General features: G+C 34.8%; 1 protein-coding gene across 1 annotated transcript; it reads left to right on the top strand.

Moving 5' to 3' along the window:
- The first annotated feature begins 2,503 nt into the window (after positions 1-2,503).
- LOC128041917 (uncharacterized) lies at positions 2,504-3,043 on the top strand. The gene has a single exon (XM_052632804.1). The coding sequence runs from the start codon at positions 2,504-2,506 to the stop codon at positions 3,041-3,043; it is 540 nt and encodes a 179-aa protein (XP_052488764.1).
- Positions 3,044-19,656: the final 16,613 nt, after the last annotated feature.

Below are 19,656 nucleotides of genomic sequence, written 5' to 3'. Positions count from 1 at the left end.
ACAGCAGTATCGTAGGTGCATTACAATATGTTGTGATCACAAGGCCAGACATTGCATTTTCTATGAATAAAGTGTGTCACTTCATGCACAAACCATTGGATCTTCATTTTAAAGCCGTTAAGAGGATCTTGCGTTATTTACAAGATACCTTAGATCATGGGTTCTGTTTCACTCGAGCTTTGAAATTTTTGCTTGAAGGATATTTAGGTACAAATTAGGGTATAGATATTGATGATCGAAGGTCTACTTCAGGGTATTGTTTGTTTCTTGGAGGAAATCCAGTTTCATGGAGTTTAAGAAAACAACAAGTTGTTTTGAGATCTATTGCTGAGAAAAGAGGCCTAAAAAACTTTTTTTGGGGTTTTACCCAAAAAAGAGTTTAAAGTGGCTTTAAGTCTCCTTTTTTTGCCTCACCGTCCTGAGCCCTGATATTCCAGTAAGGAATAGAGTAAGGGGCTACTGATTCAATTTCAAAAAAGCTAGCCATAGTGTATTTGTTGTATCCAGTATGGAGCCAACGTCGTATCAACCTTTGGCATGAACTATCCTTTCTCAAGGGATAGTTCGCGGAAGTTCTGTCTCCGTAGCTTTAGGATGAACCTTCTGCAATCACTGCCTTCTCATCTCCACTCAAGAGCTGCTCTCGTTGATGCACGATTTAATTTGATCGTTTCTTGCGGTAACTTCAAGCGAGTACAGAAGCCTAGCACATGTCATAGCTGAAATAATTTAGCAAAAGTCTTTGTTGTTTGATATACACATCCTAGCCAAGACCGGATGGCTGATATGCTCACTAAACCATTATTAGTACGATTTTTCATGAAATTCAGAAGTCAGCTTAAGGTTCTTAGCATCAATTATGAAATTAAATGCAGATAAGATAGTCACCAAGCACAGGGAATGTTATGAGCATTAAATAGCTGAAGTTAGTTGGTTAAGATAGTTATCTAGTTGTTCGACTAAATTGTTATTTCTGGTATGTAAGTATGGCTACATTAAAAGGCCAATGAGCATTCATTTGTATGGTGTGTTTTTGAATCAGAAATCAAGTCATTCTTCTTCATTTGTTGCTATTCTAACATTGCTAGCTTTAATTGTCTCAATCTGTGTTGTAAATGCTTTTATCTAATCTGTCAAATAAATTACCCCAATTCCATGTAAATTTTGACCTTTTAAAGCTCAAGTCCCTCAAATTTGATCAAATGAAAACCTTTTCAACTACTTGCAAACCTCGTTTCTTTGTGAATGACTATCCTTTTTCTCCTTGACATTCAGAAAAGTGTTAAAATGACCTAATAATATCCATAACCCACCATAGCATCAATGATTAAAAATAAACTTTCCCGAAGCAACTTTCATTTTGAACTTTAAGAAAGTTAAATAAATTTTTTGCAAATCATTAGGGCACTTTAAGAACACAATGCACATATTAGTTTTGGTTATAGATCACTTGAATGTATACAGGGTCATTAAAGCACAACTAAATGCCTCTTGCAAAAACCCTAGCTTTAATATGGTGCAAAAAAAAATTTTATTTTTTTGATCAAATATGGTGTGAAAAGTTAAATCCAAACTTACAAATAACTTTACCTGCCTAAGGCCGATTAATGCATTTCTCAATAAGAGCCAGTACAACCATTGTATAATCTCTACAACACTCTTTAATGAGTCAATCAAATTAGAGGTAGCCACACTCCTAGAAATTCAAAATAATAATTCTACGATTCATGATACAAATACAAAGGAAAAAAAGCAACCACACAGCTTAATCCTCCATAATATGAAAAGATTTGAGTTCCTCAAGCCTTTTAATGTCTTGCTCATTCCCCATGTGCTCATCCCGCACCTCTATGTTTTTTGTAAGAGAATCAACAATAAAATACATTGCCTAATTGAATAAAATCCATCGCCTAATTGAATAATACCATGAAATTGTCTTCGATGCCCACATGACATTGCCTTACTCTAATTTCAAGTAATTGTTATTTGTTTAACTACTCCCTTTACTTGAAGTCCTAGTGACTATTTTTATTTATATTTGCTTATGTAATTGCCTCCCTCTCTTTCTTATTTTCTATATTGGTTCCTGTTGCGAGATGATCCTTCATGCGAAGTTCGTGAACACTTCAACTTTGGTGGACTAAAAAACATGTGAACAGATTTTTAAAGAGATTGCTTACAAGTTAAGTTTACTTGCAAGACAAGTTAAACAAATATGTTTATCGTCTAGAAGATTTAGCTTTTATAAGTATAATATATTTAGCATTTATTAGAATAAATATCCTTGTTATTTCTTTCCATATTTAGGAATGTCTCCTATTATAAATACCCTTGTTACATTGTTCAATATATGCGTGAAAAAATAAAAACCTTAGCAGATCGTTTTGTTGCTAAAATTTTCTAGTTTCTTTTTTTCAATTCTTTCTTCCTTAGTATCGAAATTCCAACATATGGTATTAGAGTTGTCTTCTTATGGTCCGTTACTATTCTTTCTGAGTTATACATGGCTTCCATGAGCTTCTCACCACCTTCTACGTTCATTTTCAATGGAGAAAACTATCATATATGGGTTGTTAAGATGAAGAACTACCTGCAAGCTTATGACTTGTGGAAGTTTGTGTATACTGATGTCGAGCAAGCACTATTGAGGGACAATGCTACAGTTGCTCAAATTAAACACCACAGTGACAAGGGAGCTAAAAGATATAAGGCAATGTCTTGTCTACAGAATGGCATCTTGGATGTCATATTCACATGTATTATGGCCTGCAAAACCCCAAAAGAAGCTTGGTATAAGCTAAAAGAGGAGTTTCAAGGTTCGGATAAGACCAGACAACAACAACTCATTAATCTCAAGAGAGATTTTGAGAATTTGAAGATGAAGGAGGTAGAAACTGTGAAGCAGTACGCAGATAGGATTGTGACGGTGGCAACTAACATCATGTTACTTGAGGAAGAGTTCGCAGATAGCAAGGTTGTTGAGAATTTCATAACAACACTTCCTAAGAGGTATGAATCAAAGATTTCCTTAGTCGAAGACTAAAGGGATCTCTCGGCAATCTTTCTTTTAGAATTGATAAATACCTTGTATGCTCAAGAACAAAAAAGAGCATCAACGCATAAGGAGCAAGCATAAGAAGAAGCTTTACAAGCCTTGAGTATTGAAAGTGCGAACCCCCAAAAACATAAGGGAAAGAAAGGTTGGTCAAAGAGGAAGGACAATTTGAAGCAAGATGGTGGAAAGAAGAAATATTCACCATGCTCGCATTGTAAGAAAAACACTCACCCTAAGAAATATTGCTAGTACAGACCAGATATTAAGTACAGGTCAATTTAAGGAATTATGCCACATGGAGAAGGTATGCAAGAACAAAGGGTGAACCCATCAACAGAATGTGCAAGCTAGGGTAGCGGGAGATCGCATTCAGGAGGAGCAGGTGTTTGCATCCACAAGTTTTGCATCAAAGAACAAAGTCGTGAGAGGTTGGTTGATCGATCGTGGATATACCAACCATATGACCTCAAATGAAAGCATTTTCAGGAAGATTGACTAAAGTTAAGATTTTAAAGTGAGGATTGGTAACGGCAAACTCTTAGAAGCTAAGGGTAAAGGCGAAATTGTGATAAATTCATCATCAGGTACTAAAATAATTTCTCGTGTTCTTTTTGTACCTGCAATATATCAGAATCTTCTTAGCATTGGTCAACTACTTGAGAAAAACTACAATGTAGTTTTTTAAGAATTATGGCTACATAATATTTGATTCATTGGGACAAAAATTTGTAACAATTTCGATGAAAAATAGAAGTTTTATGTTGGACTTAAATTTAGCAAACTCAAGGGCTTACACCCGTACGATGATGATGTGAACCTTTGGCACAAAAGAATGGGACATGCAAACTATGACCTATTAGTCAAATGTGTGAAGCAGGTTTAGTTAAAGAAATAATAAGTGAAGAAAAGCAAAGTGGTACCTACAATGTCTGCCAACTTGGAAAGCAGGCGAGGTTACCATTCCTAGTGAACAAAGCTTGGCGAATGGATGTAGATATTTTGTCTTGTTCATTGACGACCATACCAGGTATTTCTAGGTACATTTTTTGAAACAGAAATCTGATGTAGCCGAAGTGTTTTCGAAGTTTAAAGTACAGTTTGAAAACCAAACTGATTGCAAACTCAATAAAGTCAGGTACGACAATGGAACCTAGTACACTTCAGATAAATTGCAAAAAGCTACTGTGAAGAAGCAGGAATCCATCACTAGCTCACAAACATCTACACTCCACAACATAATAGAGTGTGCAAGAGAAAGAACAGGACAGTAATGGACATGGCGAGGTGTCTATTGTTTGAAAGCAAGCTGCCAAAAGATTTTTAGTTTGAGGCTGTGAACATATCAATCTATTTGCTGAATAGATTACCAACCAAGGTTGTACAAGTAAATGCTTCATTTGAAGCTTGGTTTGGAAAAAACCTTCTGTTTCTCACTTTAAATTTTTTGGATGCGTATGTTTTGTTCATGTTCCAAATATGAAAAGAAGCAAAGTAGAAACAAGGTCGCAGTCATGTATTTTCCTTGGATACAACAACAATAGGAAGGGTTATAGAATTTATGATCCTTCCTCCAAGAAAATTTTGGTGAGCAAGGATGTTGTGTTCAATGAAAGTAAAACATCGAATTGGGATGCTATTGAGGCTGAGCAAAGTTTGGGCATTCTGGGTTCACAAAACCATTATGATGATGGCGAGCTGAGGTCGTAGTTTGGTGATGAGTTAACTGAAGCAGACTTTGATGGAACTCCAATACGGGGCACACGATCCATTGATGAGATCTATTAGAGAGCTGACATAGCACCACTTGAACCTGCGAGCTTTGAAAAGGCTAAAATTATTAAAGGTTGGAAAGAAGCCATTCGAGAGGAAATGAGCATAATTCATAAGAACCAAACCTGGGAGCTCATTGACAAACCATCGCACAAAAATGCCATTGGTGTCAAATGGGTGTTCAAAACCAAATAAAATGTGGATGGTTTGCTTAACAAATAGAAGGCAAGTTTGGTTGTGAAAGGTTTCAGTAAACATCATGGCATTTATTACTGGGAGACTTTTGCACCAATAGCAAGGCTAGACACTATCAGATTATTATTAGCCTTAGTAGCATAGATGGGTTGGAAAATTCATCAGGTAGATGTTAAATCATCCTTTCTGAATGGTTTTTTGTAGGAAGAAATCTATGTGGAGCAATCTTCTAGGTTCCTAGTTAAAGGAAAAGAGGAGAAGGTATATAGGCTTAAGCAAGCCTTATACAGATTGAAACAAGCTCTACGAGCTTGGTACGCGAGGATAGATGAGCACCTCGCGAGCTTAGGATTTGAACAGAGTCCTAGCGAGCCTAGCCTATATGTGACGAAAGCTGGTGAACTCACTTTGCTAATTTTTTTGCTATATGTAGAATACCTACTTGTGATTGGAAACAACAAAGTCTTAGTAAAGGAGTTTAAACAACAAATGGAGAATATGTTCAAAATGTCAGATCTTGGGGACATGAGATATTTCCTTAGGATGGAAGTTTGACAAGTTCAAGAAGAAATTTTTATAAGTCAACAGGGCTTTGCATTGAAGATTTTGATGAGTAACTGCATGGCAAAGTGTAAACCAATCATCACGCCTATTGTACTTGGAAAAAAACACTACAGTAGTGAAAAATTTCAGAATGTTGACGAGAAGAACTGTCGAAGCCTTGTGGGTTGTTTGGTGTACTTAATAGCAATACAACCAGATATTATGTTTACAGTTGGCTTGTTGTCAAGATTTATGCACTGTTGTGATATTTCTCATTTCAAAGTAGTGAAGAGGGTGCTGAGATACATCAAAGGAACAATTGATTTTGGTGTTTGGTTTGTAATGGCAAACACCGTAATGGTGAACTCCTAAAAACTTGTTGGGTACACTAACAGTGATTAGGCTAGATCAATGGATGATATGCAAAGTACCTCTGGATATTCCTTCTCACTAGGATCTGAGGTTCTCTCTTGGATTTCGAAGAAGCAATCAACAGTTCCTCAATCCACAGCTGACGCTAAGTAGACAGTTGTAGCAGCTGTAGTTAATCAAACAATTTCGTTGAGAAAATTTTTTGCGACAACTAGTCTGCATAGCAATTACGAAGAACCCAGTCTTTCATGGAAAGACAAAGCATTTTAAAATGAAGTATTACTTTGTAAGAGCAGTCGAACAGAGCAAAGTAGTGACTCTGTTTCATTGTAGTACTGAGCATCAACCTGTAGACATTTTGACCAAACCACTTGGAAATTCATGGTTTGAAGAGTTGAGGGATCAAATTGGTGATCGCAACATGAAGGTCAAGAAGGAGTGTTGCGAGATAATCGTTCAAGAAAAGTTGGCGAAGACTCCAACTTTGGTGGCCTAAAAAAGATATGAACAAATTTTTAAAAAGATTCTTGCAAGTTAATATAGTTACTTTTTAGAAGATTTAGTTTTTATTAGTATAATATATTTAGCATTTATTAGTATAAATATCCTTTTTATTTCTTTCCATATTTAAGAATTTATCTTATTATAAATACCCTTGTTACATTGTTCAATATATACGTGAAAAAATAATAACTTTACCAGACAATTTTGATGCTAAATTTTTCTCGTTTCTTCTCTGCAATTCTTTTGTCCTTTGTAATGCCCCAGAATTTAGGCCTTGAGCAAGGGAATGGTTAGGAAACTGTGCACAAAAGTATGTCTACTTTAGTGGTTAAGGGTCCTGAGAGGAGTTGGAAAAGTCTTGGGTTCAAACCTGAGTTTTAGCAAAAATTTTGGTTTTAAGTGGATAAAACCCTAGATGCTTAGATGTAGGCCTTCTTAATTATTGTGTTAAAAAAATGACATAAGGAAGCATGTGGTCTAGTGGTTGTGGCGTCATTAAGGTTGCAAGGGAGCTTGGGTTCAAGTCTTGGCTCTTGCAATTTATTTTGGTTTTTCTTTTAAAGCAACCTGGACTTTGGCCTTTGGACCTTTTTATTAATTGAAGATAAAATGTGGCACAAATGAGCTTGTGGCCTAGTGGTGGTGGCGTGAATTGGCTGATGCGAGAGCTTAGGTTCGAATCCCTTAGCATGCAAAGAGTATTTATTTTATTTCCCTGCAGTGTGAGAAGTGGAGTTAGACTAAAACTCTGCAAGGTGAAGTTTGAATTGGTCTTGGAGTTGTTATGGAGAATATTAATGAGGGATTTGTGGAGATTTTCAAGGAGTTTGAAGGTGGAGGAGAGTAGTGGCCAAATAGGACTCTAAGGCCTTAGGAATTTCAGCTGTGGGGTTTTCTCTCAATTTTGGTCAGTTTGTCATCGGTTTCTGAAATTGTGAAGGCTCTTTTCTTTCTCTGCTCTCTTGTGTCGAATTTGCGAGTGGCCATTTGTGCATTTTGGGTATTCGACTCCTACCATTCTCATAAATTAAACTATTTTTTTTCAAGTCCATCCCTCTCCCCCTCTTTTGCACCAACATCTACCGAAACCTCCTCTTCTTCTCTATTCTTTTCAAGTTCGCCCAACTGCTTGTTTCATCCCTTCTTCCCTATTGATTCTTTCAGCCAAATCTACCGCCCTAGCCCTTGGGACTCTTCCTCCTTTTCGGCTTGTGACCGAAAGTTCTCCCCTCCCTTTTCGATTCAAATTCTTCTCTTCTTCGGGTTTTTCTTACTCTAGCCGAAACTTAACACTATCCCCTCTCTGTTTTGATTCCGCAAGTATTTCTGACAAGGAGGTAAGTGGTTGTATTCCCTCTTTCCATTCAAATCTGGTTTCTTTAAACCTTTCTAGAAGCCGAATATTCTTTTGGTTGAGAAGATGGTATTCGTGGATTTAAGCCACATTTTCAATCGACCCTAGCTAACAAGATCTGTTTATAATTCAGATTCTCGACAAGGCGTGTGATCAATTTTGGGTTAACGATCTTAGAGGATTAAGCCACCGTCATTCAATCAAGGTAAGGTCGTATTATTGGGCTAAAAGTTAAGAAGTGGTTAACTTGATTAGTCAGTTAACTAATTGAAGGTTGGAATGAATGTAGGTTGGTGCTCAAAAGTTTTTGGCAAGTGTTCGCAAACAGGTGTGTACACACCTTGATCTGACTATAACACGGCAAAAGTCGAAAAGCTGGGAATACGGTGATTGAGGCCACATGGGCGTGTGAATGCTCGTATGGTGAATCGAGCCCATGAAACATGGGTTAGACTGTAGAGGCCACCATTAGCGTTCTCGTGCTCTTGGGCCGTAATGGGCCACGTTGGGTTGAAATGGGTCGTGTGGGCCCAAAAGGCTTGTGGGCCCCACACGGATAAAATCCACGTTAAGTGGAAAATTCTGGACTGGGCTATGTAGTTCGCGTAGCCTTGACTGAATTTGGTCTAAATGGGCCACACGAGCGTGTAGGACCACTTGGGCCGAATATGGGCATTGGGCCCATTTACACTGTTATGACTATTTAGGTTATCTGTGCCGCTCGAGACGACTGTAGACCTTCGGAAAAGTTGTTAAATGACCGTAATGCCCCTAGAGGGTAAATGACTATTTTGCCCCTCGAGGGTAAATGACTGATTTGTGCTATGGTTTGATTGACTTAACTGTGAACGATATGATTGATTCTGAGCATGGCTTACTCCATACACGACATACTGCATGGGGTTGGGATCTTGTATTGGAGAAAGTGATTGATATGTGAGGGTCGCACGGGTTGCACTATGTGATTGGCAGCTCTGTTGCAATATTGGTTAGTGTCGCATGTAGGGATGGGTGGGTCGATCTAATCCCCACAGGAGTGTAGGGATGGGTGGATCGATTTAATCCCCACAAGAGTGTAGGGCTAGACAGGAGATGGAGTGCAAGGCTGGTATGGGTATTTATGCATTGCATATACTGATTCTGATATTGAGATGGGCTTAGGCCCAGATATATGTGATATGTTCCATTTGTTATAGGCTCGGGTCCAACTGAGGCTAATGGGACCTAAGGCCCAATTGTCACCGTTACTGTATTGGGCTAAGGCCACACTGTACTGTTACTGTTAAAGGGCTCAGGCCTAGACTGATTTTGTTTCTTTAATAAGGGGGAATTACACACTGAGTTTTCGTAGACTCACCCCGTTTTTAAACTTTTAGGAAATTCCCAGCGTTAGACAGTTTAGAGCTGCGAGGGACTCAGAGAGGGCCACACAACGGCACTTATTTTATTTTATTTTCCTCATTTACTTTAGCAATTTGATTTTGATTCGGGTTGTAATAAGGCCTCTATAATTTTTAGATTTTAAATTTTGGATTTGATGTGATTGTGATTTATATCTGCTAGAAGTAGAACACGGTTTTCCAAAACAATAATTGTTTTCTAACATTATGTTTTCGCACCTCAATTTTTAAATATCACGTTTTCGTAAACATTTGCTTTAACTTAAACTTCCGCAACAATAAGGTTTTGAAGGTGATAACTTTTTAATAAACCTCGATTGAAAATAAACAAATGCGAACTAAGGTTTTATACAAGTTTTAAATGGCAAGAAGTTTGAAATTTCAAAAAGGGTTTTTAATGAAAACATGTTTTTCGAAAAACACTTCAATGTGACACGCCAGATTCGGGCCTAACTTCTAGGCTAGGTTTGGGGTGTTACATCCTTAGTATCGAAATTCCAACAATTCCTTGCAAATTAGCATTAACAAATAACCCTATTACCTTATTGGGATTTCCTTGATCTTCAAGATTATTCCATAAATTTTTAGCCTTGTTCCCACAATTTTTCTTTGTTAGTTTTTGAGATCATTACTTCAACAACATGCACAGCTCGTAGCTCTCCCTCTTTGCTGGAGCATCTATTATCTTTTCTATCACCAATTTTTTAAATATCCTTATGTCATTCCTCATTCATCAACTTAAGGCTCAAATCTTTTAAGTGACCATGCCTTCCACAATTAAAAAATATTAGTGACTCATACTCAACTCTTTAGGTGAAATTCTCATTTCTAACTTTTGACATTAGTGGGTAAATTAACATTGATAGAAATACATGCACATCTATTTCTAGTACCATTATTGATGTTATAGTCAATTTTGATAACCCTGCTAATCGTTTCTCCTATGGCCCACAGAAGACCTTGTACATTTATTCAGGCAATCCTGAAAGCCTAGTGCATGTAGTTACATTGTGCAACTATAATTGGTTGATAAAGAATGTTAGTGACCATGGTTGAATGGTAAATTATTGTTAGAAAACAAACCATGATCCGTCAAATAGGATCTTTGCATAACCATCTTCTCGATGAAACTTAGCATATAACATTCATTCTCTAAATCCTTCAACTAAATGGGTTGGTTGGGTTTTTAAATTGCATAAATCTTGTTCAATAGTGCATTGAAATCTATTTTTCTCTTAAGTAATTTAGTATTCACCATTTTAACCTTACTCTTTTCAAAAAAAATGCAACCATTCTAGGAATTTGATAGAAGGTATACCTTTAACAATTTCAATAAAGACATTACAATTGAGAATACCAATGTCCTCATCATCCATATTTTGTCCACTACTAGAATTTTCGTGATCTATGTTCAACAATTTATACTTGAAGAAAACCTAGTTACTGATCGACAAATCTAATGACGTTCCACATCACACTTTTTTTCTGTCACCCTACCTCTATTAGTGGCTTAGGAAGTCCCATCATCCTCACTAGCAACAAAGAGCTTTTTTTTTAAATAAAATTCATGAATATAGACCAACTCTGGCACCCATAGTTTACCCTCTATTTTGTAGGGCTTTCAACCATCCCCAGCCTAAAATCCCTTTAGGCCATTACCATCTTAGAATAACTAGAAAAAATAAGATATATTCAATATATTTAATAATTTATATTGAATTTATATTCATAGAATTATATATTATCATATTTACCTACAAGAAACAAAAAAATCAATGAATCTTGATTTACATAATGATAAATATTATCTTATACACTTTCAATGTATTAGAATGGTTTACAAGTACAAATATAGTGTAATCATAATATAAACACAAATACATGTACAAGTACAAAGTAAAATCAAATCTATAAACATCACAAATGACCTAAGAATTATGTAACACATTGTGAGACTGAAGACCCATGTTGAGACTTGATCTAAGTACACAAGAACCTGAGACCTTAGCCTTTTCCAATAATGCCAAAGCTTCATTGGCAAAAGGAAGATGAAATTTAAATGCTAATTTTAGTGAAATAACAATTTTATTTTATGATTTAGTAAAAGCATTTTAGTAGTGGAAAATTATACTTTTCAAGTAAACTATAAGTTTAGTTACTTATGTATGGTTTAAAGTACATTTTGGACATTGAACATTAAAAAATTACAATACGGTCACTAACATTATCTTTTATTACGTTATGGTCATTGAGCCATCACTTGCCATTAACAATGTGCTGGAAATTTGAAATGGCAATAAAATTTTCGTTTAATGCACACTTGGAATCCACATAAATGCAATGTAGACTATTAGATTTGATAAGTGCATAAATTCTAATTTAATTGTGATATTTCTCATATTCAATTATGTTATTTAAGTTCTAAATAATATTATTTAGACTTATATTTCATTTATTATTGATTTAGGTGAATAATTGGAGAAAAATTAGCTTCAATATCAATTTTGCCAAGTTTTTGTGGATGAGATTTTCAACACAACACTAATTCAGTATTTTGGCTATACCTTGAGCTACAGAACTCTATTTTGGGCCCATAATATATCGATTTGAAGGAAATTGAAAGATTTAACTAAATTTACTTCATTACTTAAGCTCATAAAACATCATAAAGGTGTCCAAAATTGGCTTGGAAGTTTGATGCAAAAGTTTACCAAAATACTGCTTTATTTAAATGACACTTTTTTTTCTCCATTTTATGATTTTTGTCTTATAAGTAGACATTATTAGGTTAATACCTAGGGATAACTACTCTTAATATTATTTAGTTTTGTGTTTTCTTTATTTTATGAGTTGCTAAGCTATTTTTCTAGTCAAATGAACTTTAAAGTTTGATTCAAATAGTTTGTGATATCTAATTTTCTTCTTATTTTCTTTGTTCTTTAGTATTTTCATGTCCTCTAATTTAATTAAAATTATTTGAGTTTCTTGAATATAGAGCTCGTATTTGATAACTTAGGATATTTTCCTTGTCAATTAGAATAGTGAAATTCATAATTGTCTAATTTATTCTAATACTTGTGATGAAAGGCATGGTTGTGTATGTTGAAGTATGAATTTTTGTTGTGCTGACATGTGATCTAACTTAAATAAACCCCATTAGTGTGTGCGTTTTGGTTAGAATAATATCTCTCTTATTATTAATGTGGAGTGTGCCTCACAGTTTGGACAAATCAAGAGCCAAAATAGAGGTGACACCGCAACGAAGATCCATGCGACGTTGCAACAACTCGAAGCCAATCAGAGACACAAGTAGAGGGGATGTCTTGAAGACACAACATGGGATGTCATGAAGACAGACGATGTCACGATGAGAAATGTTTGGACGTTTCGACATGGCGATATGCTCCAACATAAACCAAGTTTCTTCTCTTAGTTAAACAATGATTATTTTTCCCACTCAAAATCTGATTAATCTAGGACATTTTAGTCATATTTAACCTCTGAATTGGCCTATAAAAGGGCCTTAGTAACCCTAGAAAGGTTGATGCAACATCACAACATAACACAATTAAGAAATAGCTTTAACAGAGCTTTAAGAGAATTTTGTGTTGTAGCCGGAGGGCTTTGTATTCGGGGTTCAGGGTTTGTTTTTTATTATCTCCATCTTGTACTTTTTAGATTACTTTATCATTAGTGAAGTCTCTTTTGCTCGTGATTTTTTATCCCCTTAAGTGAGTGTTTTCCACGTAAATATTTGTGTTTTTGATTTTCTCTATTTTTCTTGTTCGTTGTTTATATGGGTCGATCTCCAACAATTAATGTTATCGATAAGTTAAATACTAAGCGCTAAGGCTGTTTATTGATAAAAGAAATAATTTCAATGAACTACCTTTTTGTTATCGACAAAGTAAGGAGAGATTGATTGCTAGGCATTACATTGGCATATATTACTAACTTATTAAAGTACATTGAAATTATCTTTGCATCGATGATCAAACTTATGAATCAAAGGGAGATTTTACCTTTAGTTAGAGTTTCATCTCGTTGAATTTTCCTTCATTTTACCTTTAGCTAAAGTTAAGCAAGTTAGAACTGAAGGATATAATAAAAAGTCAAAATGAAAGAGAGAAAAGAAGTGAAAAAATGAGGAAATCTAAAAACCATTTTAGGTATCATTGATTTTCAAGGATCAAAGTGCCTTTCTGCAGAACTGAACATTCAAGAGTTATGTTGGGTGAGAGGAGGTCGTGTTCAAAGTTGTGCAACGATCAAACAATCATTGGTGACGTTTGACCAAAGAAAGTTCAAAAGCTTAGAGGCTTTTATTCAACTATTTCGATATTTATGTTTGAATACTATATTGGGAAATTGAAAAGGAAAAGAGTGAAAGGAGTCTTTCAGTAGCTTTTATTGTTGGAGGTGTAAACTTGAATGTGAATAGTGACAATTGAACATTTAAGGGTGAAAGAGAATAAATGTAAATAAATTAAATGGGAATTATGAAAGGGAGAAGAGATTAATATTATTTACTTAAAAAATAAAAACTTCTCTACAGTTACTTGATATAATAAAAACTTATAAAAACTTATTTATATTAAAAACGAAACTTTTTGTAAGATATTTTCCCCATTTTTAAATACTAAGCAGTCTTGGCTAACCTTTCTCCACAAGTGTGAGAAATTGAACATTGATAATGGCAATGTATTGCAAAGAAAAGAAAGAAAAGTAGAACAGACAAAATTTCGTGGAAACCTTTTCGGGAAAAAATCATAGGCAAAAGAGAAGAAAATTCACTATGTCGAATTTGAATGATACAAAAGGAGAGATGGTTACGTCTATTTATAGGTTTAAAACCTTATTCTAATCAAAGTCAAATAGAAGTAATGCAGTAAGGTTAAAACACCTTATTCTAATCAACATCAAATAAAGGAAGTAAACTTCTATACAGATTTCACTTGTACAGCCTGTACCATACCATGGGGGCCTCTGGCTCGCGCACCCCTGCTGCGACCCCAATCCAGTATTTTGCTTATCCTGCCACTTGTATTTTATTTTTAACAAAAATTTGGGTCACAAAACTCTAACAACAAGCAATTGTTGTCTCACCATCCTGCGTCCTCTAGTGTTTGGAGCATATGATTCTATCTTGGAAAAGTGTCTCTGGTTTCTCATTTTCATGTTCTCCCTTGGATTTTTTATTGGGTTCACCTTTATTTGTTCTCCTCGAAGGTAGTTGAGGTATGGGGAAAGGATTCTATGAAATAGTGGTGCTACATCATCTATATCCCTTTTCCAATAGTTTAATGTCACGGCATTTTCATCTTGAAAAAAATCAAATCCAAACGAATATCCTAAAATTTAGGTTGAAATTGCTAATGTGGCATTAAACTATTGGGAAGAGATAATATCCTTGTTTCATACAACTCTTTCTCTTGAGGTATGACTCATTTTTTATCTTTTTTATGGATTGAATTGGTTTTCTCTCCTTTCGACTCTCATTTGACCTTTTGCAGTGGCTGTCTTGAGCTTAAATTTTTTGAATTTTATTTCGAGTATGACAGTCACACCATGTTCTCAATTATTTGTCTTAATGAATTATATATCAGTTTAAGAGTTGCAATTATTTTGTGATTTAGTTTTGTTGAATTTGAAGTGTGTCCTATGATATTCCTATGATCTGCATGGGCAATCTACATGTTTGATCTGGTCTCTAGTCTGGGTGGTCCTCGATTTACTATTTGATGTAGGGTTGTCAAACTTTGGTTTTCTTTTAACCATTTTTTTCTCTATTTGAAGTTCTTCTTTGATCTTATAAGATTAGAGAGTTGTGTTCTATTATAAGTATACTATCTTGGAATGTTCAAGGTATAGGTAAAGCTTCTACATCAAGGACTTTGAAAAGGTTTATATTCAAACATCGTTCATCTATTGCCTTCTTAATGGGAACCAAATAGAAAGGAGACAAGCTAGAAAATATAAGAAATCCATTGTGGTTTACAAGAAGTTGTTACATTGGCCTAATTAGATTATCTGAAGGCTTGGCTCTTTGGTGGAATAAATGTGGGGCTTACTGGCAACTAATTCCAGCAAAAATTACATCCACACCAATACCGAATGATAAGTGGTTTAGATTGGTGGTGTGTCTTTGTCTATGGTTGCCCACAAAGAGAGAACAAAAGTCGGGTTATAAACAACATAACTTATTTAAACCATGACAAGGGAAAACCTTAGCTTAGTGTAGGGGACTGCAATGTAGTGAAATATCAAAAAGAAATAGAGAAAGTAGGACTTGGATCTTCATGCTTGTCGAGACTTTGAAGAATGGATCAATAAATGCGAGTTTCTTAAGATTAATATGAATGGTGAAAGTTTTATGTGTTCTAACAATGGTGGAAGTTTTCTTAGTGCGAATGTTATTGCTGAAGCAACCGTCAAAACATATCACTCCCCTCTTTATACTCAACTAAAAAGAAATAGAAAAATAAGAAGAAGCTTCAAATTCGAAACTAAGTGGATTGTAGAGCTCAAAAATGTGATATCATTAAATACATGTGGAATCAAGCTCAAGCAAGTGATGGGGAGCCATTTATTGAGAAGATTAGGGACACAAAGGTGAAATAGATTGAGTGGAATAGGAAAAAGTTTGGCCACCCCAAAAGGGAGATGAATAGAATCACTAATTATATAGCCAAAATCCAATTGAAACCTCTTACGACTCAACTAAATAGGAAATTGATATCTTTAAAATAAAACTTGAGAATTTATGGCTTAAGGAAGAACATTATTGGCACCAAAGATCGAGAATTAAATGGCTTAACCACGAGGATGGAAACACATAATTTTTTCTCTTTGCAACTATGAATAATAAATGAAATAACTCTACACTTATCCTTAAAAATGATGAAAGAGAATGGGAGGAAGATGTAAACAAGATTCATGGAATTATATTGAAACATTATAGTAAACTTTTTGAAGCAGACCCATGTACTAGAATTGAAGAAATTCTTTACAAGGTTAGTTTCGTAATCACAAAGGAGATGAATGAAGCTATACAGTTTAAGGTTACTAAAAGGGAAATCAAGTCTGGGTTTTTTCATCTAGGAGCTTTCAAGGTTCCCAAGCAAGAAAGGTTTGTTAGTATCCATTGATATTAGGACACCATAAAAGAAGTGTGTGCTTTAGTTGAAAATTGTTTCTTACATAACTTAATGCTGCAAGGAATTAACACAACTAGCTTAGTCCTTATTCCAAAAGTTTCTAATCTAGAATGTGCCACTGATTTCTGACCGATAGGCTGTTGCAACTTCATTTATAAATTTATTGCTTATATTCTAGCCACTAGACTCAAATTGATTCTATTGAAGATTATCACTCTTTCACAATCAACATTTGTCCTAGGGATGCAAATTTAAGATAATATTTTAGTGTCCCATAGAGATTTTCATGCTATAAAAAGGAGGAAATAGGTGTAAAGGCATTAAGACTATTAAACTTGATCTTGCAAAACTTGTCATAAAGTTTCATGGAACTTCCTTAAAATATTTATGGAATGCATGGGATTTTGCAATTTTTGGATACAAATAATTATAACATACGTTACGACCACTTTTTCTTGGTATTAGTATTCCAAGTAAGGGGATTTGTCAAGGAGATCCATTATCACTAGTGCTCTTTAACTTAATCACAAATGGCCTTTTAATGATGATTAGCAAATTCGAAAAAGAGGGTGTACATGAAAGGTTCCAAAAAACACCACGATCTTCATCTATTACTCACCTTCTATTTGTAGATGATTCTTTAAGGTTTGCAAAGCGAATAGATCGAATGCAGAAACTTTAAGCAAATGTCTATCTCTTTTCTAAAAGGCTACAAGGTAGACTATGATTCATGGTAAATCATCTATTCTTTTCTCTTAAAACATATCTTATGATGCAATTGGAACTATTATGGGTGTTGGGAAATGTGTCTATACTGTAGTAAATATGTAATTGTTTTCTATGTATTGGAACAGATGAATAAATATATTTCACACTTCACTGTTATGTCTTTTGTATTTCTATCTTTCATATTTTGTATTGATAGTGAAATGGTGACAAAAAAAATATTAGCTCATTAATTGTCAAAGTTCAAACTGATGATAAGTGGTATTGTAAGAACGTTTTCATTGTGAGAAAGACAACCTTTTCCAGCAAATAATCTAAACGAGTCTGGAATCCAGTAAAAGAATCAAAGTGAGAATTTGATTCAAATAATGAGAAGTATCATTATGTTGTTTACAATTCCAATTGAGGAGATGGCTAGTCTTGGCTATTAGAGCAGTTGACTCTACTGGTAGAGATATAGATGTATTCATTGGCAGAATGATACATTAGACTGAAGTCAAGATGAATTAATTCTAAATTCGTTTGTGAATTAGTTAACTTTTTACATTCATGGTGTGATTTACCTAAATCTTGAGTTAGTCACTGACCATTCGTATGTAACTTATGTGCTTTGATATAAGTGTAGACTTATGCTTTAAAGATGATCGAGTCGATAGCCGGTATGTTAGGTACATGACTTGTGTATAGCATGGTTTTACTAGCACAGTGGAATTCATAGCTCAATTAAAGAGTTAACGATATCCTCTCATTGGCATTGTCTGGATTGATAAATATGGAACAAGTCCACGGGTTGCTAGTTCTCAAATGATCAATTTTTATCACAGTCATCTATTGACGGTGACCATATTAATCATTAAGAAGATATAGTGGTGATAATGAGATAGAATAGGATTGTATTGAGTGAACAAATTTAACTCAAAGGAGTCAAGGATATCATATAAGGGTAACATTCACATGACGAGGTCATTGGACAAAGCAGTTGGACGAATTGATTTCATAAAGAGTATACAATAAGGAGTTTTCAATCATGGTATTTCTTATGGACTAACTCCATGATTAAGTAATTGCAAATTATTGGAACGATGCTTCTGGACATAATTGCAATGACTAGAGCCTAATTGTATATGTCCAATTGGTCCCTCCACTAGCTCAACAAAAGCTCGATCGGACTGCATTTGAATTAGAAGTAAAATCTACAAGTTTGAAAATAATTTAATTGAGTCAATTTATTCGGTATGGAATTAAATTGGGTGGTCGTAAAAATTGTTCAACTAGAAAATTTGATTAAAGAATTTTCTTGAAAAATTAATTTGGAAAATCTAAGTGATTTTTGGGAAAATTAATTTTGATCAAGTAAAATTAAATTAATCAAATTAATTAAAATTAATATGACATTTTTGGAAATTAATTTTCAAGTTAAACAATTGGCCCAATGGATAATTGAACTTGAAAATTGGACCTGAGATTGTAAATTGGGCCCGAGAGCCCAAAAATGGTCAAACTGGGCAGATGGTCCAACCAATGGCTTGACCAGACTGGTCAGGTCGTCACTGGCCTGGACCGAATCTATAACACCCCTTACCCGTATCCAATGCCGGAACAGGGTACGAGGCGTTACCGGACTTAAAATTTCTTGAACATGTAAAACCGGGTCATAAAATTTTGTCAAATTTAAAACTTTCTAACACATGCAATTTGTCTCTTATATGACCTTATAAAGCCCAAAACATCCTTTAGGATGGTTCGGGACTAAACCGAGAACTTTAGAAACTTTTGGGAAAATTTAGAAAAATATTTTGTCAAAACAGGGGTCACACGCTCGTGTGGTCTGGAAGTTGGCTATTTTCCAAGCCAGTTCCCCACTCTAAAACACAAACTCTCTTGTATCCATTTCATCAACATGTATCATACTATAATTTGAAATCCAAATATCCAATTTTGCATACACATTCCCATACACATCGTCATTCATGAAATCATTTGTAAACCACCTCCAAATAGCCTTAATCAAAAAGAACATTTATTAAATAAGGGCCAACATTTTAGGCCGTAAGAAATATGACATATATGACAAAACGACCAAGCCTACTATACATGCCATAACCCAAAAATTAATGTATCTAGATACACCAAGTGTTCAAATTGATAGTGTGAGCGAATCTCCGAGGTCCACTAATCCCCGAGCTAACTTGGTGATACTACAAGGCAAAGGAAAAGAGAGGGGAAGTAAGCATAAATTCTTAGTAAGTTCATATGCAAATAATAAGAAATTAATAAACTTATGTGGACAAATCCTCACAATAATTTCTTAAGATGATATAATCATTATATCACATGCTTACACCTTATTCCTAATGTTCACATTAATCTATCTACTTGAGTCACTGTCACTAAATTATTTATTTCTCAAGATACAAAGCTTCGAATGAAGAACCGTTAATTTTCCCTGAAACTAGACTCACATAATTTCTTACCATAGAAATTTCAGAATTTTTGGTCTAGCCAATTAATACAATTTATTCAATAAATTTACCCTTGTTTCGCTGTCAAATAGTTCTGACACTTCTTCACTACGAAGCA

The sequence above is a fragment of the Gossypium raimondii genome, chromosome 1 (genome assembly GCF_025698545.1).
Source record: "Gossypium raimondii isolate GPD5lz chromosome 1, ASM2569854v1, whole genome shotgun sequence".
NCBI lineage: Eukaryota > Viridiplantae > Streptophyta > Magnoliopsida > Malvales > Malvaceae > Gossypium > Gossypium raimondii.
This window is presented reverse-complemented; position numbering and strand designations above follow the sequence as displayed.